Source organism: Poecilia latipinna, unplaced genomic scaffold, assembly GCF_001443285.1.
Source record: "Poecilia latipinna isolate Pla-1442-1.1 unplaced genomic scaffold, P_latipinna-1.0 Scaffold1113, whole genome shotgun sequence".
NCBI lineage: Eukaryota > Metazoa > Chordata > Actinopteri > Cyprinodontiformes > Poeciliidae > Poecilia > Poecilia latipinna.
In genome coordinates, this window is record NW_015113729.1 from 121,478 (window position 1) to 148,750 (window position 27,273).

The window sequence follows — 27,273 nt, forward strand, 5'->3', positions numbered from 1 at the left end:
GCTGCTGCTCAGACTGGGCTGCCACAGGTCTGCAGTGTGCAGTCTGAAGCCTGAATGGAGAGTCTCAGCAGCAGCTCCCGCATTTGCATTTGATGCAGACTTCAGTCGAGCGACCACAACACCCGCGGAGGCTTCTGAACTTCACAAAACTTTGCCGTCAGCAGATTTAAATTCCCAGAGACGAGGTAGTGTTAGCAATACAGCTTTCATTTTTGATACTCGAGTCGTAGATGTAGTTTAGATGCGCTTTCAGTTCGTATTTGTTCCAAAAGCGCAGTGTCGAGCGAATCCCGACGGACTACTTTTTCTGGCGGAGGAGCAGTAAGTCCAGGGCGCAACAGACTACCGGTGCACAGTCGGCTGTTTAGCTCGATTCAGGGCGAAGGAGTGTGCAGCAGCCGGGGAGTTTTAACTTAGAGATGCTCCACAGCTTCGCTTCATAAAGTAAAACTGCTTTTTTTTTTTTTTTTTTTTTTTTTTTTTCTTGCTAAGCAACGCATTAAACCTTCGCCGTTTGGACCGTTGTAGGGCCAGGTGGTTTTGGTCCAAACCGGCGGACTTCCCGACACTGGACGGACTTGACTGAACTCTGAAAGATGTCAATTTTGCCTTTCACTCCCCCCATCGTCAAAAGACTTCTGGGCTGGAAGAAGGGAGAGCAGAACGGCCAGGAGGAGAAATGGTGCGAGAAAGCGGTTAAAAGTCTTGTGAAGAAGCTGAAGAAGACGGGGCAGCTGGACGAGTTGGAGAAAGCCATCACCACGCAGAATATCAACACGAAATGCATCACTATACCGAGGTAAGAGGGGGGGTTAAGGAGACGGGGTTGTGGGGATGTTGACCGTAAAGTTAGCAAGTCGGCTTTTAACATTTTCTAACAGGCTCATTGCAAAACATGAAGGCTTTTTTCTCTTCAGGCTAAGCGAACTATTCCACTTTGAACGTCACTTCTTGTGAGAGAAGTTGACCTCTCCAGCTCCTTTCTCGAGTCGATATTTCAAACTCTTGCTTCCTCCATCAACATGGAGCCTGCAGAGGAGCTAACAGTGCTCTGTGTTTGCAGATCAGAGCCTAAATATCCTGCTTGTGGGCTCTTTGTGTATCAGTGTAATGCAATCATATGCACTGTGTATCTTCATTAAACTGAAACTGATCCCAGTTTTACCTTATGACATGAATCGTGTTGCCCAAACACGTTTTTGGTGTGTGCATAACCGGCCAATAGGACACATGCAATGCAAAAGCACCGATGTAGTCCAAGTTATATAACTTGGCCTTAATCTGGGACGCTTTCTAGCGTTGCTAGTGCGTAGGCGAGTCTGTGAGGATGGTTTTATCTTCTCTCCTTTCAGCGTCTCCCTGCAGCTATTTGTCTGTCAATACATCATTTATAATAAATAATAGGTGAAGTCAAATTACTGCTGCTGGTGGTTCAGTAACAGGTTATAAATCCCCTACTCCAAAAGCTGCCACAGCCATATATTATCGCTCAGAGTTATGCAAAGCATGACACATTATCTCCATGCCAAAATGTACAAATAATATATAGTTTTCATAATCAGACGGTTTTAGTTTAGCTACATGGGCCACATGGATTGGGGCAAATGCTGTTTTTTTTTTTTTTTTTTGCAATTACAGTGTAAGTTATAATAACAAACATAAGTCAGCAGAGTTTTTTTTTTTTTTTTTGCTATAATCACCACTGCAGACAGTGCACAGCCTCACAAGCACTCCAATTAAAACTTCCCCATTAATTTACTTCACCAATTATGTTAAGTACTGCGACTGAGCAAACAGTACACAATAATCATTGTGTTCAGTGGTGTTTTTTTTTTTTTTGTCCTGGAGCAGAGCGTGCCCAAGTAAATCAGCTATTCTTACTATAATATTAGTGTTTCGGGTTTGCAGATATCATCAGTTAATTTATTGTTACTGCTGCAGGATGACAAATTGTTAGGTTGCGTTCAGTATATTGCCATCAATGCATTGTTGCTCACCTGTAGTTGCAACTGGATGAGCAACAACAAGTGAATAATTCTAATAATAATAATAATAATAAAATAATAAAAGTTGAAGGTCGCACCAGATGAGTTAAAAAGAAAATTACAAATTGAGGCCAAAGCATAAGTCTTATTCATTTCAATTTCCATTTTGTTCACAGTGTTGAGGAAAGCAGAGTTTCTTTCAAGCTCAAGTTGTCCTAATGGCGGAAAACATTACGCTGCATTTTATAAGTATACGTTTTACTAAAACAGACACCCATAAAGTTTGGAATAACTGTTTCATTTTGTATGACAGCAAATACAGTAAAGGGATCTATAGATGAAGGCCGAGAAGGGCACTAGTGCTGCGCAGAAAGTTACAGAAAGGCATGACCAGGCCTTTCTCTGTAATAACGCTGTGTTTACAGGCTGAGCAAATTTAGAGACTTTCACCACCCTTATAAGCTGAATGAAGCCCGTAAAGATGCTTCTAAAAGCATCCTAAGGTACAGGTTTTACCACATTGCTTATGTTTACGAAGGGAGTATTAAACAGTTAGAAAAGACTTATTATACAAAACACATTTTATATTTTTGCTTTAAATTGAGACACCCATAAACACAAAATAACCATATATCTTGTGTCTTAATGTAATCTCAAACTTTGTTTCAAGCAGTGTTGAAATATAAAGTTGAACTGCAGCTAATTAAAACGAGAAAGTCAAGCTTTGACTCTAAACTACGTCTTCCAAGGATTTTTGTTTCTTTTAAGGTCTCCTTGTAATTATTTTAATTATTGTAAAAAAAAAAAAAAGTCCAAACCTTAGCTCGGGTCTATAAAATCTGGTTTGCCTGGGTGGGCCGCTCCTTCAGGTTTAATAGCATACTGTGTCAGATGAAATCCGAAGCCCTAATAGGGCACTCCTACATTCTCGACCACCACAAGTGTGCATATCACAGCTACCAGCAGCTCGTGCCAGCATCCTGAGCTAAGCCTACCCAAAAAGTTAAACAACGTCCGCTATGGTCCAGGTTTCATGTTTCCCACTGCTAATGCGGAGAGGAAGAGGCAGAGTGCATTAAGATGACCTCAGACCAGAGCCGACTGTCACTTTGGGCCAACAGGGTCCCTGGAGAACTGCTGTTTCTATTAATTCCCCAAGCCGTGGCATGCTGACAGCAGCTGCCTGCGTGTTCAGGCCTGTCCGCGGGGAGGTCAGCTCCTATATCTATGACACATGAACTTTGTGTCGAGGCCAGTGCGCTTTGTGATGGTTTCTCGGTGATGCTGAGTGCGGAAGTAAGCCGGCGCTGCGTATCGATTGGGTCAATAAGCTGTATCAGGTGGTGGAACAGCAGAGCACGTCTCGTATCACATATCATCACAGGGAAACGAAACATTTAAAGGAACAAGATGCGGAATACGACGGAAGATGTCTCGCTGACTTAGTCGTTTTATGTCACACTCACCAAACGGTGATTAGTTTTAACTTTAACTTTTGACGTAATGACTCGTCTGTCTTCAACCAGCAACTGGAGCACCAGTGTGGGTGGTTATTATGGTCAATGAGGGTAGTTTATGTAAAAATACATAGGCATATCGCAATAAGCAATAAACTAGTTAATAAAATTTCCATTTGCATAATTTATTGTGTTTCTCTTTTCTCTTGTTTCTACCAAAGACTGCGTAACCAAAGTTTTCAGTCTGGTGCTTTGGTCACAGCTAGCTCTGTTTCTTTTGAAGGACAGTTTTGTTTACAGAGACTTAATAATTAATTTTATTTGTTGATTCTGTTGTTTTATTTATTTTGTATATTTAAAATGTTGTCAAATGTTCATTAGAATATAAAGTTTATCGATCTTTGAGAATGTGTTCTTGGATTATTATGCCATTACCATTATATTACTTTAAAATGGTCTCCAAACAACAACATTACCACAATAACGTCTGGGATAATTTATCATCCAGCTAATTTGTTACAGTGACAGACCTATTAATAGGTTTACATAAGAGATAAGGCACTCATGGTATCTCAGTGGTTTACTCTTACTTTCATTTAAAGCTGGAACACGGTGCTTCAGACTTTGACTGAATCTTGCACAGGGGAGCTTATTTTCTTGCTTTTTTACATTATTTGAGTCTTGACAGTGAGCATTTTTACTATTTTAAGACATCATAGGAAAAAAAGTGAAAGCCAAAGCTCTTAACAAGTTTGAGTCTTACTCATTGGGGATGGGGTAATGTTGGCATTGTGGGGCTTCCTACTCTCCCTCCTGCTTTACTCTGTTTCTCCTCTTGATTTCTCCTTTCCTCTGAGTTGAAAACATGTATGAGTAACAAAAATAAGTTTGTAAAATGTGTCAGTCTGTGGTAATCTGCTGCTTTATCACGATTTAGGATTAAACGTGACTAACGTCTTCCTCCTGCAGTTGATTAGCTAAAGCACTGATTCACAAACACAAGTTACACAAGCTGCTGAGTATTTGTAAATCGGAAGCAGATGGAAAATTGACCCAAACTTTGCTGGACTAGTCAACAGCTGGTTGATGTTGATCCCGTACCTGCTTTTTTAAATCTAAATGTGTTTGCTTCTTTTAGCTCTGGTTTTGATTTTTGTCTAAGTTTAAACTTGGAAGATGAGGATCGTTTAGCCTTAAGGAAGTCATTTTTTCTCTCCAAACCAAACCACAGTGTTTTCCTAACTTTGGCTGGGGAGTTGTTGTAGTTTTGAGTTCTCACCTTTTCATAACCCTCGTGGTGTTACTTTTGGGCTTAAACCTGTCTAAACATCACCACTGTGAAATTACTGCTTTAGAGCAGTCAAACATTTGAATTCATCATACAGCGAAACAGCATCATCATATGCACTGTTTGGGTTTTATTACCTAACGCAGATTTTTAAGGTTTTCTTTGAGGTCCTTTTTAGAAAATGTTAAAACTCATTTAAGTTTGATTTGCTTCAATAATAAACATTTACTAGTAACAAAAAAGTGCTGCAAAATTGTGCTGGAAATGAAATTTTTCAAAAAGACGGAGCTATTAGTTTGGCTGAATTTAACCCAGAAGGGAAACAAATCCAACATGTCTAAGTTCAACTATTAAGAATGGCAGAAATGGACTTAAAATTTCTCAAATTTATTATTTTTTGCTACAAATGTTTTTCTGCTTACAGGGGGAAAACAAACAAGGACTGAATGTTTTTGGGTGAATTCAGACATTTTGCTTCGCTGAGCATTTGTTGTGTTTGTATATATTTATCCTGGCAACAAGTGTGTGCAGTCTGATTCACATGGCTGCATGTCAGGACAGGAGGGAGATGAAGGGGGTGAAGACTAGAACGAGTAAAAGAGTAAAACTGATGAGTACATCTACGAGAGAGATGAAAGTTGACCAGAGAAGTGAGAGACTTTTTCCATAAACAGGGTGTCTGTGCACCATTAAGAAGTCTTAACCTGTCTGTCACGAGAGGACCCAAATTTGGGTCCTCTCGTGACAGGTTCCAGGGGTGTCAAACTCCAGTCCTCAAGGGCCTCTGTCCTGCAACTTTTAGATGTGCCTCTGCTGCACCACACCTGAAAATAATAATTAGGTCACTAGCAAGGCTCAGGAGAACCGATCTACACAGGGAGGAGGTAATTAAGCCATTTCATTCCACTGTTTTTTACCTGTGGCACATCTAAACACTGCAGGACAGCGGCCCTTGAGGACTGGAGTTTGACACCCCTGTCATTGTGAATGACAACCTGAGACCAACAGGTTAAATACATATAGCTAAAATTGAAACCTTAAAATTGTCTTAAATTTATATTTTAAAAAATGTAAATTGGCCTTGAATAAGTTAATCATAGATATTACATTTTGTCATGGAAAGACTATTTACTTTTGTGTATAGGTAAAAGTTTGAATTGAGGCTATCGCTAGCTGTGCTGAAAAACCTTTGCTTACCAGCTAGCTTTTTTTGCGTCTATTATCATAATTATGATTGTTTGTCTTTGCCACAGGCTCACATAAAACCTGGGCCCTTTTATATAAAATATGCAACTTGTTTTTGTACATTTTGCTGTAATAAAGGTCTTCAAAAGTCTTAAATTTGAGTTGGTGAAACCTGCAGAAACCCTGATGTCAGTGTTTACTGGTCAAGTGTGTCTCAGCCGCCATGTTTCTTTACTTGTTGGTCCACTTGTTAATTTCTTGATTTATGAATGACACTGTCTCTTTAAAAACAAGTTGGGGTTCCTAATTAGTCCTGATCGACCCAGAGGAAACTGTACAAATCTTGCGGATAAGTTGATTTTTCTGTGTCAAGGAATCATGTTGCAGAAAGCACCGTCTGCTATGTTTGTGGTTATTATCTTTGATGCTGATTCAGACGGGGAACGAGCGAAAGCATGTAAGCAATTAAGGTGGAATGCAGAGTCCTGACGAGCAGCTCGGGATTCCCATGGTTCTGAGTGGCGCTGGAGGGGCCTGCGCATCCTTAGAACTGGGAAAACGTGCATTGAACTGACGGAGATGAGACAGTGGGGATCGTCAGATGAAAATAGTGCAAAGAACATGTGAGGAAAGGGTTGAGTTAGGAACATGAAAGAGAACTGTGGAGCATAAAGCCATGTGGGTTAGGATGAAGTAGACAGAAGCAGTCTGCCTGGCAGCAGGCAGTGCCTCGAATTTCCAGCTTATCAGACGGAGTCTGTGGCTGGAGCGGTTTGCGTGCAAAGAGAAATTAAGCGACTGATAGCCGAGGTAAAACTGGTTTGTTTTCCAACTAGACGGCAGGTTGACATGAAAAGAAGCGTGTCTGCGTGTTTCTGGGTGACTACCATTAAACACACACAGACACACACGCACACACACAAACGCACACACTGTGGCTATTGAAACGAGGAGACAACACATATATACCTTCATAGTCTGGATGCCTGAATGGCTGATGCTTATTAACTGTGCAGCACTTGTCCTTTAAAAGTCTGCTGCCTTTGTCCACAAGGTAACTTTGTGATTTTCATTTGCACATCATGACGTTTGAAGAATGTGTTAGATATCCAATCGGAAGCAACGTTTAAGGAATGTTGTCAGCTCAAGCTTCTGCAGAGAAAACATTTCATTCAATCTCTATTTTATCACTTAAAACACGTTATTACCGTGCAATGTCTCATGACGTAGCAATCAATCCACAGCGTGACCTTTTTGGTTGCTTCAAGCCTCAGTCACTCGATAACAAGTCATTTTGGCATTGTGGTATTGACCCACAGTTCCTCTCTGTTTCCTCTGTTTCTGCTTTCAGCATCCTTGCTTCTCGTCCCCTTTAATTTAAGGTCAACACAATGAAAAGGAGAAGTTACAAGCTGAAGAAAATAAGATGCTTTTTGACTTGAAAAAGAAGTAATTGACGGAATCCACTGAGTCAGCCATAAGCATAGTCCTCTTAAATTGCTTCGTAGGGTATTTCAGTGTTCACATACCTTTACAGTTGTAAAATCTGACTTTAAAATAAACATTATTGTTGTTGTTGTCGCTTTATAATGAATAATGTCGTTGTGATTTATCAATTTACCTTACATCAAAATGATCAAGCATAGGTTTGGTAAAAGTGGTCAGTTCCTCTACCTTTCCCAAGCACTTTCCGTCAACACTTGTCAAGGTTTCAGATCAAGTCTCACACCTGAGTCATCCAAGACGGCGATGTTCGACGTAGACGTAGTGTGCGACGGGTCACGGAGAGTTTACGAGTGTTTGTCTGCCTCGCCTGCGCGCGGCTCGCTGCTCTGATGATGACGGTGATCTGTTGGCCTTTTCAGTCTGATTTAGGATTTCTTCCATTGTTTGATTTGCTTGATAGCCGGCAGATATGGCTCTGAGTCAGAAGAGAAGCATAAACTGTCTGTGTTTTTGCTTCTAAAGTTTATTTCAAGTAATTAAATTGCACTTCAGCATCCTTGTGCAGCTGCTACAACTCCAATCTATTTTCTTGTGACTATATTTTTGGTGCACTAATGTTTAAAAATGGGTATATTTATTTTCTTATGTTATTTCAATACAGACAAAATTACCTGAAAAAAACATTTATTGGAAGCTGTTGGGTAAACATGTGTGAAATCTGATTTACTAACAACATTTAGAATATTTTTTTTGTGATTGTACGTGCTTCTGTGTGTGTGTCTGTGTATGCGTGCGTGTGTGTGTGTGTGTGTGTGTGTGTGTGTGTGTGCGTGCATGGGGTTAGTCAGCTCAGAGGAATGCTCTCTGTGCCTGCTGGGGCTTTGAGGAGGGCGTGGGCTGCTGTTTGGTTTGCGGCTTGAAACCATGGGTGGAGGGGTTAGAGACAACTCTGCCTCGACTTGGCCCTGGCTGTCTCACTATCTGCGGGGGAGTGCACATGCATGAGGCAGAAGCACGCACACACACACGTGCAGTCACAAACACACACAGACGCGTTCAGCAGACAACAAATGCGCCTTTGTGCTCCACTGGCTGCTACTGCAGCTGCAGAACCTGCAGGACTACAGCTGGATATGTGTTACAAAAACAAAGTTTAAAAGGAGGAAGAAAGTTTAGAATGGGTTGGACGATAAATTGATTTTATTAATTAATCAAATTTTTTTTTTTGAAGATTTAATTTTTGAGAAATCTGGACACCCAGAGCTGCCATCTTGCTTAACAAGAGCTTTTAATATTAAATTCTGTTACTATTTCTTTGAGTTCAAGGCAACTTAATGACTTCTAAGACTATTTTGTCATAATTTTAAGACTTTTTTTTTCTCGTAAAATTGCATCTTTTATTAGGACTGCATTCTCATAATTGAACAAAAATGTTCTGGCCTAATACTCTTGTTGTACAACTCACAGAAGGGATGATTGAAATAGAAGCCACTTTGTGGACACTTCATTTTCAGAAGAGAAAGGAAGCGAGAAAGAAAAATCAGTTGAAATCGGATGTGCTATGAAAAAAATCGTATTTTTTTTAAAGTGATATTGTACTGACCTTAGAAACTGATCAATTTAGGAATAGATTGTCGGAAAAGGCTCGTAAATGTCGCTGAGAGTCGACAATAGGAGCCATCTTTCACTGAAGATGAGATAGCGGGTCAACGCTACCCTAAACCCTCTTCAGACGGATCAATGCAGAACTGCTGGCATTAATATTTGATGGAAAGATGTTTAAAAACCCCTGTTTTGTTAAACTGAAATGTACTTTTAAGGTGAGAGCAGCACTTATCTGTGAGTAAGAGACCTAGACGCGTAAGTAAAGCTGAGAGCTTCCTATGCACTTAACCATCAAGGACATCCATTAGCTGGAGAGAAGAATCGAAACGTGTATGAGTTTTAGTTGAGAGGAGGTCACCTGCGATTAGTTTGGTATTTCGGTGTAGAATTACTTTCTAGTGCAGCAGAAAGAATAGTCAGAATGAAGCAATTTATTCTTTTAGTAGGTCAATACTAGATGTGTTTGGCTTATTTTTTCTGGACTTCTGGGAACCTGGGGCTGCTCTGGTTTCCTCCCACAGCTCTGCAGCCTGCAGGCTGGGTGGAGTAGGGTTTATTCTCAGAGGTCCATGGAGGTGAACAGGCCGCTGTGTGTGTCATTCATATAATCAACATCGGCAGAGTGCTAGTTCATTGCTTGTAATTAGATCAGTGTTAACTTTTACCCCACATTGGACAGATTAGAAATTTTATCTTATTTTGCCATCTAAAGGCAAATGTTATTCTTTTATGCTTGACATGTAAGATCTGCACATCTTAGTGGCTGTATCAGAAAAAAATAAATATTAGCTGTTTGGATAAAGAATATGGAATATTTGAGAGATTGACTGATGATGAGTTTCATTTACACTGGAAGTCGGATCTTGGATTGACATTACACTTGTCTTGCTGTTGCAGTCCAGTCTGTCTCCTGACAGTCTCAGCATGCTCTAACCGGGAAAAAGCAGCAGAAGACCAAACTACCTGCCACCCCTATCCGTAAATATTAAACTAAGGCTTTAGTATGCACAGGCTAAACAAAACTATACAGTTACAGATTACCTGATCTAATGAAAGCTGATTTTCAGCAGCAACATTCAGTATTCGGTGTAAATAACATGAAAGCTTTGCTTCATCAGTAGTTTATACTGGTGGTAGGGGTGTAATAATGTGAAATATGTTGTGAGCACTCTTTGGAACAAGCATTTGAATTCCCAAGTCACATTTCTAACTTCTGGCTTTCTGGGTAATTTGACCAATTTGAATCTTTAAAATCAGATAAATGGAGAACATTATTATACTAGTCCAAGAAGACCTATGATTTTCTTTTACTTATTGATTGTCAAAATTGTTCTTCTTTTGCTGTATAATTAACTGCTTCCTTCCTGATTCAGACTGATTAAGTCCTTCTGGCATTCGCTTCACATCTCTGTTAGCTCAGAAAATACTCTGTCTATGATGTAAGCTGTGCAGCAAAGTAAGAAGATGTTTGATTTTATCAGCAAATATTAAAACAAGTTAAAAATATGCATAATTCTCAATTTTAAATCACTATGTCAAGGGATAGTTGTGATAAGTCGTGGGAAAGCAAATATCAGCTGAGTAGTTACACTCATAATTTGAAACAAAGTCTTTTTTTTTTTAGAATGCATTCACACCAGCCCTTTTTAGTCCACTTTAGTCTAATGCCAGCTTGTTTGTCTGTAAACTTGGACATGGGTAGGTGTGAATGCCCAATCGAACTAAAGCGGACTAAAAAAAGCTAACACTGGTCCTCCTAAAAACTTAGGTCTTGGTTCAGTTGAAGTGAGCTGCGGCGCTTATCGAATGCATGTGGATGCAAGCGGACCGGAGACCGCTCCAAAAGCAGGAAGCAGACTGTAGTGCAGGGCATTCTGGGTAAATACAACCAAAACAAATGCAAGAGTCTAGTGCTAGAGAAATGGCTTGTGGTCTTTTACCAAAGACAAAAGGGAAATCTTCCAACTGATAAAATCTGATGCCACTCCATTTTTGTTTAGATCTTTTAGGAAGAAGGAAGTTTCTCTCCGCTCATGTCTTCTTCAAAGGTTTTCATGTCATTTCTTTCAGTAGTTCTTGGTGCAGCGCCACCACAGGCGAGGGGGTAAACAGGTTTTTTATAGTGTTTGGTTCGTTTGACCCAGTCTGAAAGCGAACCGCACCAGCTGAAAATGTAACAAAGGTTGCAATTTTGGTCCCCGACTGAACCGAGTCTACCGAACCATAAGGCATGAAAACACCCATCAGTATTTCTGAACTTTTTTGTGCTGTGCTTCGCACTGGGAGTTGCTGACGGAGTGTGGATAAGGCATCGCTTCAAATGAATGAACAAACATTAATTACTGGGAACCAGTAGACACGGCTCCACCATTTCCAGCTGTAGGGATAAAACTTAATGTCTCTGCCATCTGTATGGAAAGATGTATGATTTGTATCCTCAATATAACTAAGTAATTTATCATTTTGTTCAGATATTCTGCTCAGCTCATTGACCGTTTGCAGTAAAACGAATGGTTCCCTGCCCTCCTCTGCCTCCCCAGTTTTTGCGTCCAGACTGTTATTTGTAGTCTAGCCTTGCTGATCGTCTGTCTGCTGGTTTTGTGTTTCACATTTGGGCCTCCTTCACGAGTCCCAGCACACTATGATATCACCTATGTGCCACAGTCAAACTTTTCTCTCACAGTCTACAGTTGTCCCCCTTACTCCCCCCACCCAAATCCCCCTTTGTTAGAAAAAGAGAAGTCTGATGGGTTTTCCAGAGAGAGTGGGTGGTGTGTTTGGAATATGTTTCTCTGCTTTCGTCTCACTGCCGCTGGAATGCTTTCACCAGCCAAGGTTCCTGCACTTCCTTTTAGCAGTGATGCTGATTGCTGCGGGTTAGCGGTGACAAAAAGGCGTTTTCTCTAAACTTTCTAATTGGAAATGTGATTTGAAAAGGAAAGGCCCTACATGTTGTTTCCAAAGCGCTCAGGTGACACTGGCGTTCTAGACAAAACATCTTTCAGATCGTATGTCTGTGCACGATGAAGGGAGAGGCTGCTGTAATACGAGTGTGTGTCTTATTTACCCAAAGACAGAAAGAGGGTCTGACTCATTGCTCTGGGATATACAGTGGCAGTCAGAAGTTTACATACAGTCATTATCTGCATGAATGCCATAGTAATTTGGGACTTTTACTGATTCTATTAAGCTGTGTTTTTTTTTTTTTTTTTGGATGAGATGTTTGAGTTGAGATGAGTTTAAAAAAATAAATATATGTATAAATCTGTCTGTGCCAGGAAGCCAAAACGTTTAAAACTTAACTATTGTTACCAAACAGAGTTGTTGAATTTTCCTGTCAAAATTATGACCATCCACTGCTTTGTCAGAAACAACCAATCAGAACCAGGAGGAGGATCTTACCACTGTCAATCTCCCTCATGTACACTTTTTAACAAATATGTATAAAAAAAAGATTTTTTTTTTACATACTGCTGCATTAAATTCCATTTCCTTTTTTTAAAAATATTTTTATTACGTGTTGTATAGTTCCATCCAAACATAGGAAATGCATCATTAAAAAATATGAAAGTCATGATGACTTCTTTATTGTGACAGATTATGCTACTGAATTATATGGTTACAGATGGTTAAGTAAACATATTTCATAATGTTCATTAGTAGATCCTGCACATGATAAATCCAAGTTCCTCTACATGGTGAAGACGGTTCAAAAAGTTCTCTATGACGTTTGTAGAGATCCAGGTGGCATTACATGCACTGTATTAGTGAGAGGATTTTTTTAAAGTCTCTGGCATTATTTGTTATTGTTGTGATCCTGCTTTGTGATGAAGTTGCCATTACTCATGTGCACACTTTGGAAAAACCTGTTTACACATACACCACTTCTACTGGTTGCAAGGTAGATATGACGCTAAAATACAATTAAAAGAATAACTTCAATTATCCCAGAAGAGTAAAGGAGAAGACTCTGCTAATTCTCATATTTAACATTTTGTGAAGGATGTTAATGAGTATATACTTAGGTTGAAGTTCTCTGAAGGATCGAGCTATGCAGGGTTAAACTTTCAGTCAAATAGGAGTCAGTTTATCTTCACTGACATCAGATTCAGGGTTTCCCCCCAGTTTGTAATAAGCCTGGTGGGCCACCAGGTTTTAAATGTTTGCATTTTTTAAGATGTTAGAGATGGTATTCAGGTGTTGATCTTTCAATAACACATTATTATCAAGTGATATTTTCAAATTTCCTGTCAACTTCAAACATTTTTTAACTCAAAAACACAGCGTGCCGCTGGATGAATGACTGCTCAACCACCCAACCGTCGGGCTTCGCATATTTTCTGGGGGAAACATTGAGATTGTTATTAGCAAATGGAGGTTCAGACGGAGAGACTTTTTAGAGAACACGAATGTTGCGAAATAGCCGCTGAAGTGCTTTGAACATCAGCGATGAGTTTAGTTTATCGGACCCAGACTGTCATTTCATGATTTATCTCTTCACGTCTCTGAGAAAACCTCTCTGAATTGCAGCTCTGTGGGTCATAACTTGACCGACTAATCAAAGACACATAAAATTCACAAAAGACACTCCAGCTTTCTACCCCCACCCTCGTCCTTCAGTCGGGGGACAGACGGCGCACTCTGGAGGTGGGGGTCAGTCACAGACACTCTGAGCTGCCCTGAGCTGTTCAGAGTTATTGTCCCTCACCCCTCCTCCCCCCATCCACCTCCTGCTGTTTCCCTTCACCCTTTTTGCTCTTATGGGGCAGAATGTGACTAGTAGTGATGTTCATGTGATTGTAACAGTTTTAAAAATCAATTTTACCCTTTGAATTACATACATTTTGTTCAGATTGAGCCCTGAAAGACTGCAGAAAAGTTGCGGATCAGAGTTTGTCACCGGATCCTCTGTGATCTTTCAGGGATCTGGGAATATGATTTGTGCATGAAGCTTGGCACAGTTGTAAAAAGAAAACCTATGTTAAAAGGTCCAAGCCCACGGGGAGGTGTGCGTTTCAGGCGACTGCCAACCCGAACACACGAACGCCGTGTTTCTATGTTATGCCTCTGAGCACAACTGAGCAACGCCCCCTCCCCTCCTACCCCTCCTGCCCCTCATTTCCAGCTTAGTGAAGCTCAATCTGCTCTGTCTGAGTCTGCTCAGTGTGTCAGCCAAAAACATGAAAAATGCGTCTCTCCTCTAATCTTTATATGTCCACATATTTATTTTCTGTTTCACTTTTTAAGAGGTCATTGAAATTGATGAGTTTCATGTTTGTTAATTAATAAAAACAATCCTAGTTATTTCATGTCACTCTCATCATTCACTCAAACATGTAAATGTTGATGGACTGTGAGGTCAGGTTGACCCTCAGCTTCAGGTCATGAAGCACACAGACAATGGCTTAGTTTTCCCTCTGGCAACAAATCTATATCAATTTGCTGCTTTCTGCGTTTTGGGCATCAATTTTGCTCTCGCTCCGTCTCTTTTGACAGCAGCATCAGAGCTCCAGCTCTTGTTCTCTCAAAAAAAGGGAATCAGGATGCTCTAAAGGAGAAGTGACGCTTGTATGAGCTTCCGGGCTTCGTTTCTCATTTCAGCACAAGTATCTGTGCAGGGTACAAATTTAGAAGTTTTGAAAACTATGAAACTATGAATGAAAATTCTCCAAAAGGCATTTTTGGTTTCTTTAGTTGTTTTTTTTTCTCCTTAAATAGAATCTGAGTGCTCAACTCTAGGTCTAGAGAATTGTGTATTGTTTATATCTATTTGCAAGAGCTATGTTTAATATTTTTTATCATTTGCAGCTTTGTAGTTTTATTTAGTCCAGTTTCTGAAGAGTCTTAAGACTCTGCAATTCTTAAACACAGACAGTACAAAAGCATCAACATGTGCAAAACTTTTACTCAAGTCTAGAAATTGTTTGATAAAGCAAGTTAATGGATTCAGTGTTAACATCTTTAAGTTGGAGGTTGTTGCATGCAGTGATTCCTCTGTCTGATATCCTGAAAGCACATTTATGAATCATCTGGACTCCAGTCTCAGATTCTACCTCATTGTTTCTAAAGATATTATCTTATTGACAATTCCTTCACAAAGTCAGACCTGGCTAGCTCTCTGCATTTAATTACATAATATTCAGTCACTGGTGCTTCAGCTGCTCTCTCCTAAACCGAAAGCTGGTCGCATGACACCACAGACAGGAAACTGCAACAACCAACACAGTCTTTCATTTGAGTGTCAGTGCTACGGTTGAAAAGAAAAAGATTTTTAAGTAAAATCAAGATTTTTTTAAGGTCAACAAAAATGTTCACAGCCTTGAATTTTTTCTTTTTCCAGGGTCAAATTACGACTGGGAGGATTGCTGAGTGTGTAAAATCACAGACGTGGCAACAGGAAGAATTGTTTTTCTTTTGAATCATTTCATGGCATGAGTGGATGTCATTGACAGCAATCAGACTGAGGATGGTCAGAGAGAGGAAGAGGGTAGACATGCAGAAAATGTCCCACGGTTGGGAATTGAACCCCAGGTGGTTGCCTTTGCACATGGGACGTCCCTGGAATAGAAAATTGATTTTGGTCAACGACCTCAATCATTTAAAAATACAGTAATCAGGAAAGGCTGATTGGATTGGATCAATACATTCCTACAATGTCTGCTGCCTAACTTTGTTTCAACCATCTGGATCCCACGCAAATTATTATAAAGTGAATCGTCTCTTGATCTGATAACCTTGTTTTGTTTGTGTTTGGGGGCTTTATACCTTTGCCCTGGAAATCTTGAGTCTGAAAAACATACAAACACACACAACAGAGGGCAGCAGGGAATTTGGGCTCACAGCCACCCCCTCCCCTTTGCTTTCCCTTTTTGACATAGCTGGCAAACAGGGAGCCTTAAATCATCCTAAACTGTTTTGCAGGATCTGAATCTGTTTCGTTCTCTAAACAACAGAAGTGATTAATACTGTGCTGGAGGTGTTTCTCAACCAGGTCCCGTTCAGCCTGTAATTATATTGTTTTCTGTGGCTTCTGGTTGAATCCAACCAACCAACATATAAGAGGGTAAAGTGACTGTGCAGAGTAAGCAGCTGGACTCTTCGAGTTCATGGTTTCCTGTGTCGTCTGCTGGACATACCTGAGTTTACTCTGTTCATGCCTTCGAGGGGTTATAAAGACATCTCTGCTGATCAGTGCCGGCAGCTCAAATGCTAAATTTGAAAGACTGTCTGCACACAACTAATAAAAGTAAACAAAATGGGATATTGTTGTCTTTGTGTCCTGGAAACCTAACTACTGCTACTTAGCACTTCAGAAATGTGCAGCCTTTGTAACGCTGATTGTTTCAGGCCAACAAATCTCTCCTTGATCAGCACAGACCCAAGACATGTAGTAATGACAACAGATCAACACTGTGTGACTAATGTTTCTATCATAACAGAGCGAGAGCAGCTTAAAATATGACTTAACGCCTCTTCTTTCCCCTTTTGAACTTTCAGATGGTTTGAGTTTTTTGATTTAAATTTTTCATCACTGCCTTTTAAACGTGTTTGCTCTCATGTCACGGTGACATTTGAGAAACCCTCCTCAAAGCCGTCTCATATCTGCATCGTCTGATTGAAGTAAATTATTTTCATAAGCTGTTACAGACTCGACTAACCACGTTTGTAGATATGGTTTGAAATAAACTTCCAGAGGTACGAAAAGGCCTGAAACTGTGTTGCAATCGGTCATAAACAACACAAGGTTATGAAATCTGGTGAAAGGAAGCAGACTCAATTATTCATCACAAAATATGCCAAACAGGATCACTGAAATAGAAAAGAGGAACAGCAGTCACAAGAGGATTCAAATTAGCACTAAAAATGTGTTGTTGTTTTTTTACAACATATTATTTTTTAACTTTAGATGTGTTACCAATTTCTTTTAGCAGTTTTGCAAAGGAAACTTTTATTCAGCTCAGGTTGGGGGTATTTTTACCAGCTTGGTGAAAGTTTACAGATTGTACTTTGCGGAGCAAAGGAGCAGCCACATTTATCACAACGTCTACCACAAACTGTAATCCAAAGCCAAACTCTGCACCGAGCTGAGTTGTTTGTCGTTAAGGTTCTGTGAGCAGAGAGCAGCCATATTGTCAGCCAGACTGTCTTATCTACCAAATCCTAGACAGAGGAAACTCCTGGTGTTGGTATCATGATCCCAGAAAACATTTTCTCGCTGCTTCCTCTGCTCCATCAAACACACAGCAGTGCTGGCACACAAGAGAGAGAGAGAGATAAATGAAGGTACTGTTGTGTTTTGGTGATGAATTTGCTAATTCATCACCAAGGTGACCAAGAAAGCAGCCATAGTTAATTTAGTGACTGCATGGTTTGATTCCTTTTTTTTTTTTAAATTGCCTCTCATAATCTCCTACTCCAGGACTTGGTTGTAAAAATCAGATCTCATTCAGTTATATTTATTTGAGAGCATATTTTTTAGCTAAAGCTCCACAGACACACATCTTTTAAAACACTTTTAAAAAACACGCAGCGTGAGTAAAAGCTTTTGCCATGAAAAATGTAAACTCAATTTTACAGCATGGATTAAGTAGAAGTTGCCAAGCTTTGCAGTAGAAACTCATAAAATGTCCTGGTCTTTGTTTGGAGCTGATATTTGTCCCTATAAAAAGGTTTTAGTTAAAGCCGTTGACCCTTGGTCATAGTTAGTCTGCAGTGGGTGAGACAGTGACATGGATGCGGTCGTTGACTCTTGCATAACGTGACGAGCTTAGCGGCTTTTTCATTTATTTATATTTTCTGCCACAGGTCATCGTGCTCAAAGAGAAGAAGCTGTACGAACCCATTGTGTCAAACAACAGCCCGATGATATCTGCTGACCTAAATCCTTCTGCCAGTAGCTTTCTATCCCAGATGAGGGCAGATGTTTTACAAGACAATGAAATTCCTGTTGTCCATACTGTAATCTAATTTCCACTCTTTTATTATTAGACGTTACGTCACATCAAATGTACTGAGAGCCTGTGTTCTCATCAGGGGTAGGTCATTTTAGAGCGCTGAGCACCAATTCGAGACTGGTGTTTGTTTTGTTTAAAATGACAGACATTTGCTTTATCTGGCACTTTAGTGGACTATACAAGCTTTATCTGCTAGATGGCAGGAAGAAATATATTTCAGTGCTCTGTGAGTAAGAGGGATAATTGTTATTTGAAGCAACTGCATTGATTTTTTTTTGTGGGGGGGGGGGTTCAAAAATCATAATGCAGCAGAAGCAGCATCCAGTTTCTATACACCACTAATCTGGAACAAACTTCCAGAAAACTGCAAAACCGCCGAAACACTGAGTTTCTTTAAGTCGAGGCTAAAACCCCATCTGTTCAGATTTGCCTTTGAGTAGAATTGATCATCATATTTGATGTGTACTTGCCTGATGACTTTGACAAAATGTAACATTTATTGCTTGTTTCAAACATGGTGGGAGTTCAATAGAGCTCCTTTTAGACCCCCAACAACAAAAGCAGCCAAAGTTTTGCTTTTCTCGTCAACGTTTTATCTGAATTTAGCTCTATGCAGGACGCGTCATTGACGGACTCCTTTTCCATCTCTCTGCAGGTCTCTGGATGGCCGCCTGCAGGTGTCCCACAGGAAGGGACTGCCTCACGTCATCTACTGCCGGCTGTGGCGCTGGCCCGACCTGCAGTCTCACCACGAGCTGCGAGCCGTGGAGCTGTGCGAATACGCCTTCCACACGAAGAAGGACGAGGTGTGCGTCAACCCATACCACTACCAGAGAGTAGAGACGCCAGGTATGACTGCTAATCTTAAAACAGACCTGTGTTACAAAACCGTGCTATGCATCCACTTTATTTTTAATTTTTCGTATATTCTTAATGCAACTCTTGCTACGTTCTGATCCGCATGTTTCTCCTTTTACGTCTCAGTCCTCCCGCCGGTGCTGGTGCCCAGACACACAGAAATCCCCAGCGAGTTCCCGCCACTGGACGACTACAGCCATTCAATCCCTGAAAACACCAATTTCCCTGCTGGCATTGAGCCCCAGAGCAACTACATACCAGGTATCAGCGAGCTTCCAAAGTTGACTCACACCAAAGGCGGGTTTATGGTCTGTCTACACAAGCTTGTAAGATTCAGTTTGAGACAATCTGAGGAATTTCTTGAGTAGCCGATTCCCGAAGAAGTCTTTTAGAACATTTTACGCACACGAGACATTAGTAGTGTTTCCACCATGAATTTTTAGCACATTTGAAAAGCTGTGATTACAACACCTTGATGAGATCTTTAATTTGAGACAGAAAAGTGCAAGGGAACCTTGGCGCAGGGAGAAACCTCCTTTAGTTTAATCTCTGTAAACATACTCAACAGGAAGTTGCTCGTTTAATTTTTAGAGGTTTAGTTAATTGAGATTAGCTCTGTTTGCTTCGGAGATTTTTCTTTTTTCCCCTCTGTCGTAATTCACTTAGATCTGTGCTGTTCATGATTGTCTGAGCGAAGAGGCAGAATGCATTAAGCTGTAGCTTCTTCACCTCATCTCTGTTGAACTGTAGCTGCAAAGTTAACATAACTGTTAATTAAAAACTTAAATCTATTTGTCTTGATTTTTAAAGAATGATTATCCAGAAAAAAAATGTTGCCTCCCCTGTTAACTTTTGAATGAAGTGCATTAATGCCTCTGCGTCCACACGTCAACCGTTTCTCCTGTGTCTCAGAAACGCCGCCGCCAGGCTACCTCAGTGAAGATGGAGAGACCAGCGATCACCAGATGACACACAGCATGGACACGAGCTCCCCAAACCTGTCACCTAACCCTGTTTCACCCACACACAGTAACCTCGGTGAGAACCGCCTGTCTGGGTGTGTGTGTGTGTGTGTTTGTGTTTCTTACCCCCCCTGCGGGAATTGTCTGTTTGGTTTTGGTAAGAGGAAATGAGGTGATGAAAGAGTCCTTTGTCTTTCACGCCCAAGCAGTTGCACAGACCAAGGCAGTGTTCGGTCCACAGTAAAGATACCCGATGTTTACTCTGTCGGGATGAGAAAACATCAGGGAGCCTGCCCTACTACTTGATTTGGAAGGACACATTGAAGCTTTCAGAGGCTGCTCCGCGTTGCAATTTTGCCAGAAATAGTTGACTTCACTGAAAACAATCAAGGATGAGCCTGTAATCTTACTTTTTTTTTGTCTCTGGCATCCCATCTGTGAGGGTTGAGTTTCCTCGCTTTGTTTGGACAAAGTTTCTGGGAAGCAGCGTATGACTCCGAGGTTTTTTTTCTTCTCCGTCTGCAGCCAGCTAGAGCCATTTTTCATTTCTCGGGATGGCCGCACATCCTTAAAAATTTTTAAACACATATATCTAAAATTAAGGCCTTAAAATGCAAGTTGGCCTGAAGTACATTAATCATAGGTCTTAAGTTTTGTTGTGGCTTTGTACTGTTTTTTCTTACGGAACTTTTCAATCAGGGAAAAGTTTGAGTTGCGTGCAGATCTCGTCAAACACCGTGTCTTGAGGTGGTTAAGGCCAACAATAACAAGCTACTAACGTTAGCTAGCTACCGTTTAGCGTCTGTCATGGGTGAATGTAATTTCATTGGCAGGTGGCTAAATGCTGGCCCAGTCCATACGAGAATACATGCATTCTGTGCAGAAAAGCTTAGTAAGGCTTTAAGGCTGTGGAAAAAAGTTGCTGCCAAGAGTCACAAAAAGACCCCAGGAATATCAGTTTTAGGCCCCTAAAAAAAAGCATTTCTTTTATACATTTATAGGTGTTTTATTTGTATAAAAGTTGGTGGCCTGTTTCATTCGTCCATCTTCTTCTCTATCTCTAAATTTATGTAGCCATCTTCCTGGCATTACTTTACATTAAATGAAAGCTACAGTGTTTACTAAGTGCTCTTCCTCTGCGTCTGTGTCAGACCTCCACCCTGTGACGTACTGTGAGCCGGCCTTCTGGTGCTCCATCTCGTACTACGAGCTGAACCAGCGGGTAGGAGAGACCTTCCACGCCTCGCAGCCCTCGCTGACGGTGGACGGATTCACAGACCCCTCCAACTCCGAACGTTTCTGCCTGGGACTGCTGTCCAACGTCAACCGCAATGCAGCAGTGGAGCTGACACGCCGACACATAGGTGGGCCTCATCGCTCCCCTCTAAATCAGTCCAACGTCTGCTGCCGCTGTTAATGTCGCCGTGACATCCGTCTCTGTTCCCTCTAAGGTCGCGGCGTGCGGCTGTACTACATCGGAGGAGAGGTGTTTGCAGAGTGTCTCAGCGACAGCGCTATCTTCGTCCAGAGCCCCAACTGCAATCAGCGTTACGGTTGGCACCCCGCCACGGTCTGCAAGATCCCCCCTGGTGTGTGACAACTCCACAGAGTCTGTGGAAAAACTAAAGAGTGAATGGAGTGTGTTGAAGAAAACCAGGAGGAGGTGGATGGAAAAATTCACTCGTCACAGATTAGATCACAGACGCTGCTGCCCAGGCAGCCACGAACCTTTCACAGGCGCTCTGCGCTTTTAATTGTTCCCAAAAACTCTGCAAAGGCCTGGAATTTGATTTAAGTGTTTTTCAGATCTATTTAACAGATGTTTGGGAAGAATTTTAGATATGGAAAATTCTTTTGTTTTCTGGACCTCGTTACTGGTCCATTGTTCTGAAATTCGGTCCGTTTGTGCCTGCAACTAATGATTATTCTGACGATTAATTGATTATCGGATAAGACAACTGGCACATTTTGCAGATTTTTCATTTAACCACTGAAACATTTTTATACAGTATTAAAACTGTAGTAATGATGCAATCAACAAATAATTAAAATCCTTTTTTTAAATGAAAAAAAAAAAAAATTGTTCCCAAATGCAATAACATAGAATTCCTTTACTGAAGCTAAGGCTATGCCACAAGTTCCCTGCAATACATATTTACAGACAAATGTGTTTATACATCACATGCAGAATGTATTTGTATTTTGTACAGTTTTGTCTTAATTACTCTGATTATGTTGTTTTTTCCTAAAATAAACTTTTTAGAGTTTATTTGAAGAATTAATCAACTAATAAATTAGTTGAAAATTCTTTCAGTAATCGATTCATTCTGATTAATCTATTAGTCATTTCAGCCCATCTTTACATCATGTTTGTTTTGCAGGTTCTCTATTCAAAGTCTTGACGACTGCAGAATTACTGGCCACACATTTATAGTGAAGCTTTAACATTTCCAATTGAAAAAGCAAGAAGTTTACACAGTTCTAATTGTAAATGTCCTTTTCTAAAACACTTCTCAGTATCCATAGCAAAGCCGACAACACCGCAGCGTCTCATTAGTGAAACAGTGATTAATCTAATCTAATTGTGTAAACTGGATGATGCAGAACAGACGCGGTGTGTACACATCACCCCCACTATAAAAGTCCAAGTCCAGAGCAGCACTAATCCAAAAGACCCTCTCAGGTTTCCTCTCGTTAAACAACATTTTCCGTTTCACTAGTGCCTGGATTGAGCCTGGATTTTTAAGTGTTTCTTAATACGTCAAAGCTGAACTTACTAGTTATTTGTCTTACTGGTAAATAGAGCACAGTCAGGAAAAACAAAAGAATAAGTCAAAAGGAGAAACACTTGTCACTGCCAGTTTTATGCAAAGGGCGGCTTCCCACATGCCAGCTTGTAATTATTTTCTGAATTTGAATCAAGCCAGCTGTAAGCGCTCGGGCTTTGGCTGCCTTTGGTTCCTCAACGTAACTCGGCTTGTTGTTTGTCTCCAGGATGCAACTTGAAGATCTTCAACAACCAGGAGTTTGCTGCCCTGCTGGCTCAGTCGGTCAACCAGGGATTCGAGGCCGTCTACCAGCTCACCAGGATGTGCACCATCCGCATGAGCTTTGTCAAAGGCTGGGGAGCCGAATACAGGTGAACCAGAGCTTAACCGGCTGTTAAAATTGTTTCTTGTCCGAAAAGCATTCATGAAAACATCAAAATCACAAGTTCAGTTGTGCAGATTTTGCTAAAAACGGCTAAAACGTCTGAAAAAAGGTCAGTGAAACTCATCTATAATATCTGCATTCTTGCTGAAAATGGAAAAATTACTATTAAGGTAAAAGTTGCCCAAATGTTTTGCATTTTTAAAAATGAATACATGGACCGAAACTGGATTTTTTTCATTTTTATTTTCTCGAGTTAGAAAAGTTGCAGTAAAACAAACTTATTGTGTTAACAGTTTAATCTTCACAGATATAAATATTAAACCGGTTTTAATTACATTTCCCACTTTATTCTAAACAAACCTCATCTTTGTCCCTGGAGTTTTGTTGACAGTTTTATGACGATCGAGTTACTGAAGTGATAAATCATCTCTTATTTATTATCTCAGCTCTGTAAATGCTGCAGAGCGAGGATTAACTCCCTGTTAGAGCCAGCCTGTGTGCGTGTGTGCGTGCGCGCGCGCGCGAGTGTGTGTGAATGGAGACAATAGGAACAGACTGTGAATCACACCCCACAATCCAGCCGCCCCCACTCACACACATCTGCTCACACTCTGGTGAATCCGGTGCATGACATCACTGAGGCCTCGTCAATACAGCCAGGCCCCTTGCTGGCACGCCCGACTATTTTTAAACACACACACACACACACACACACACACACACACACACACACGTGCTATGTCAAAAAGAGATGTCAGACTTTCCCCTCCTTCAGTCCCCTCTCGTTTTTCCACACACTCTGACTCATTGATAGTGGGACGGATTGGTTGGAAATTGGCGCCGACAGAGACGGTTTCCACCAGGGAAAGACCTTGGTGCTGTGAGCGACTGCTCACCACTCCTGTCCTGACCAAACGCTGACATGTGGAGACACTTAAAAACAGGATTCAGGTTACATGATCAAGCAGGCTGCCTTTCTCTCTCTCCCTCCTACACAGTCTCTGTTTTCACTGGTCATTCATTTTGAACCCTTCTGTCTCTTTTTGTTCCAGTTAAATTTTTTTTTGAAGGGGTGGGGGGGGGGACAATTGAAATAAATATTGGAAGGAAATTAGGAAAAAAAACATGCAAAAATAATCCTTTTTAGCATAAAGATTGAAAAAGTATCGAACAGAACAAAGAGCTAAAGAAAAGCAATTCATAAAAACCAGAGCGAAATGCAAACGACAGGAAAAGGGAAATGACACGTGTCAGAGTTGTCACATCTCTGCAGCGTCTTAACAGAGAGGCTTTTGGCAGAGTGAGGAAGAAGGTGTGGTTCTTCCAGCACTAATAGATCAAACTTGTATATAACACACACACACGTTTGCGTGGCTATCTTTGTGGGGACTTTCCATTGACTTCCATTCATTTCTACAGCCTAAACCTTACCTTTACCCTTTTCCTAACCCTAACCATCACATACCTAACCCTAACCAAAACTCAATTCATACGTTAGCCCTAAATCTGACCCCTGACCCAAAAACAGGGTTTCCCCTTGTGGGAACCAGGCTCCCCTCTCCACAAGGAGCAATTGGTCCCCACAAGGTAGTATGTCAGGAAAATCATCCCCACAAGGTAATTACAAACACACACACACACACACACACACACACACAACTGATTATTGCAGGCGATCTTTTCTTTAAGCGTCTTCAATGCTGAAGTTTTCTCCTATCTAACTCCTCTTGTGCCACATTTTGGTTTGTGCTTTAAAACACTGGCTTAGTCTCTCCTCTCACACTAAGAAAATATTTATTACTCCAGCCTTTAAAAATGTGTGTAAATCTACCTGAACTGATGCCTCTTTTTGCTACTTTTTCTTTCTTCAGTCATTCAGAAAAAGATCTAAGCATCTGCACTGAGTTTCTTGTAGAGCATTTCCTGCTTTCAGTGTGACGTCTGTGATTCATAGCTGAAGATCTGCGTAGGCTTTTAAGAAAATCATGTCGAACAACAGAAGCAGAAACAAGAAAGCTGAAGCAAAGTAGCAAAGGAAGTTTTCCGCAACGTTATTGGACGCATCGACTGTTAAGACGTAATCAGTGTACATGGACTGTGGATCTGACTTTGAAGAGCGTTTGTCTGCAGGTCACAGCACATTAACACATTTTTCTATTATGTTAAAAAAAAATATATATATATATATATATATAATTAAATGATCGCAGGCAACCTCCCAACTGTAAGTGCAATAATAACATTTATAGCTCAAAATCTTACTGCTGTAGGCTGGCCCAGCCTATGCAGGGCTATTCCATCATAAACAGGGATTGAATGTTCAATGTGACAACAGATGTTTTAAATATCCATCTGGATCAAAAGGAGGATTCTCAGTTTTCTCAAACAATACATTTAAAAAAACATTCATCCAGATCAGTTATATTTTTTAGTGCTTAGTGTGTCTGTGAAGTAACACAGTAAAAATGTTTTTTATATAAATGCTAGTTCCATGTTTCTTACTTTTTCAGGTTTTAAAATGTGAATTTAAACATTCATTAGTATTTTTTTTTCTCACTAACAGACTAAAAAAATGTGGCCATGTGCTTCTCAACCTGGTTCTAAAATATCAAACATCACTTAAACAACTCTTTTGGGGTATTTTTACAAACAAAACGAAGCTATGAAACCCACAAGCATGCTTAAAATAATCTGTATTTAGTTTTTGACTCACCATTTCCGATTTGACAAAGTTATAGATGTTGAAATGGATCGGAGGTGTGCCACTTCTGTTGCTACAAAGGCAGCATACACGGTCTGGAAACACATTTTTGGTTATTGTGTTATTTCATAATTTGTGGAACCAACAAATAATAAGACTCAGGCACTATTTAAGCAGGTTTAAAATCAGCACTTTGTAAATGTCCAGAAATACATAAAAACAGCAGTAGGAAATGTACAAATTTCTCTGCAGATTTGCAAAGGAAAACCTGAAGGAACTCGTCGTTCGGCCGTGTGTTGGGGGCTCGTCCAGAGCTCCGTTCATGCACTGATCCCAGCTTTGTTACTTTGGGAATATGCAGCCATTCACTGGGGGAATAGATCATGTGTCTCTCTCATCTCTGCGCAGAACTGAATAAAACTCTCTAGATTTTATTTGACTTGCCTCCAAACAGCTGGATCTGCAGGGCTAACGTCTGTCCATCCTCTTCTTCCCTTTGTGTCCCGCAGGCGGCAGACAGTGACCAGCACCCCTTGCTGGATCGAGCTGCACCTGAACGGCCCACTGCAGTGGCTCGACAAGGTGCTCACTCAAATGGGCTCCCCGAACATTCGATGCTCCAGCGTCTCTTAGGGACGTCCTTCGTCCACTCATCTCTCACACGCCACGTCCGCAACTCCCCCCAATCCCAACGTTTCATTCAGTCCCTCCCTTCATTCAGACACTCCTTGTTCCTCCCCCCCACCTCCACACCTGCTGTCAGAAGCACTTTTTTTGAAACACTTTTGTGTTTGTGGCAAAAAGGGGACGAAGTGCATTAAAGTCGTTGATAGGATCTCAACACATTGTCCGAGTTAATTTGATGGTAGTTTTCATCCGCAAGCCAGAAACTTTACATTTGTGTTTGTTTTTTGGTTTTTTTCATTCTTTCTTGCTTGATTGAAATTTGCTGTTCATATTTTTGTACAGATTTTAAATTGAACAGTAGATTTGATAAATAATTTTTATTATTATTATTATTATTATTATTATTATTACTGTTGTGTCCCAAATAGGAAAAAAAAAACATGTAAGATCATGGTAAATACATTTCACTTGACTTTCTTGTTTTGGGGCATTTCTTAGATTATGAAGACTTCTGTAGATGTAAAACAATGAGACAGACTGAACGTGATTTATTTAATACACAAGTTAGCACTGTCTGTAGGAATGTACTGCAAAGAGGGTAGAAATATTTGTTGCGGTTTTATACTTTCATTTTATGCTGCAGGTCTTATTTTGGGTAAAGAAACAAATAGATTTTTGGTGTAAACAGCATCAAAAATAAAATAAAAAAGGAGTCAGCTTTGCTAGTTTGAAGATTTACACCAGCACAGAAAATGTCAGTCAGTCCAGCAACAAATAAGTCAGATTGTGAAGGATTCATGAGGAGAGAATAGGAAGTAAAGCTCTTTAAAACATTACAGGAGTACTAAGAGACAGTGAATCTCACCAAAGGTCACCAGGAGGAAAAATGCACTTGTGTTTGAAAAAAATATAAAAAAATAAAATCAATATTCCAGCATGTAGAATTAGAGATTAGATGTTTAACATGCGTTACTTTCAGGAAGCCTCTCCACGTTGCATAATGTTTGCATCATCTTCGATTGTACATGTAATGCGTACCGAAACGGGACTTG

The 27,273-nt window shown here is 40.5% G+C and overlaps 1 protein-coding gene across 1 annotated transcript; it reads left to right on the forward strand.

The window, feature by feature from the left end:
* LOC106959727 (mothers against decapentaplegic homolog 3) lies at positions 1 to 26,569 on the forward strand. The gene is made up of 9 exons (XM_015052487.1): positions 1 to 444; positions 529 to 799; positions 18,576 to 18,769; positions 18,905 to 19,039; positions 19,691 to 19,816; positions 20,892 to 21,104; positions 21,192 to 21,329; positions 22,735 to 22,879; positions 26,104 to 26,569. Exons 2-9 carry the CDS (start codon positions 597 to 599, stop codon positions 26,225 to 26,227), a joined length of 1,278 nt encoding a protein of 425 aa, XP_014907973.1. The 5' UTR covers positions 1 to 444; positions 529 to 596; the 3' UTR covers positions 26,228 to 26,569.
* The last annotated feature ends 704 nt before the right edge of the window (positions 26,570 to 27,273 follow it).

Bases quoted from the DNA above. Each gene is read 5' to 3' on its own strand.
- LOC106959727 (XM_015052487.1), top strand. From the start codon at position 597: ATGTCAATTTTGCCTTTCACTCCCCCCATCGTCAAAAGACTTCTGGGC. The intron at 800-18,575 runs GTAAGAGGGGGG...ATCTCTCTGCAG, and splicing joins AAATGCATCACTATACCGAG to GTCTCTGGATGGCCGCCTGC. The intron at 22,880-26,103 runs GTGAACCAGAGC...TGTGTCCCGCAG, and splicing joins GGCTGGGGAGCCGAATACAG to GCGGCAGACAGTGACCAGCA.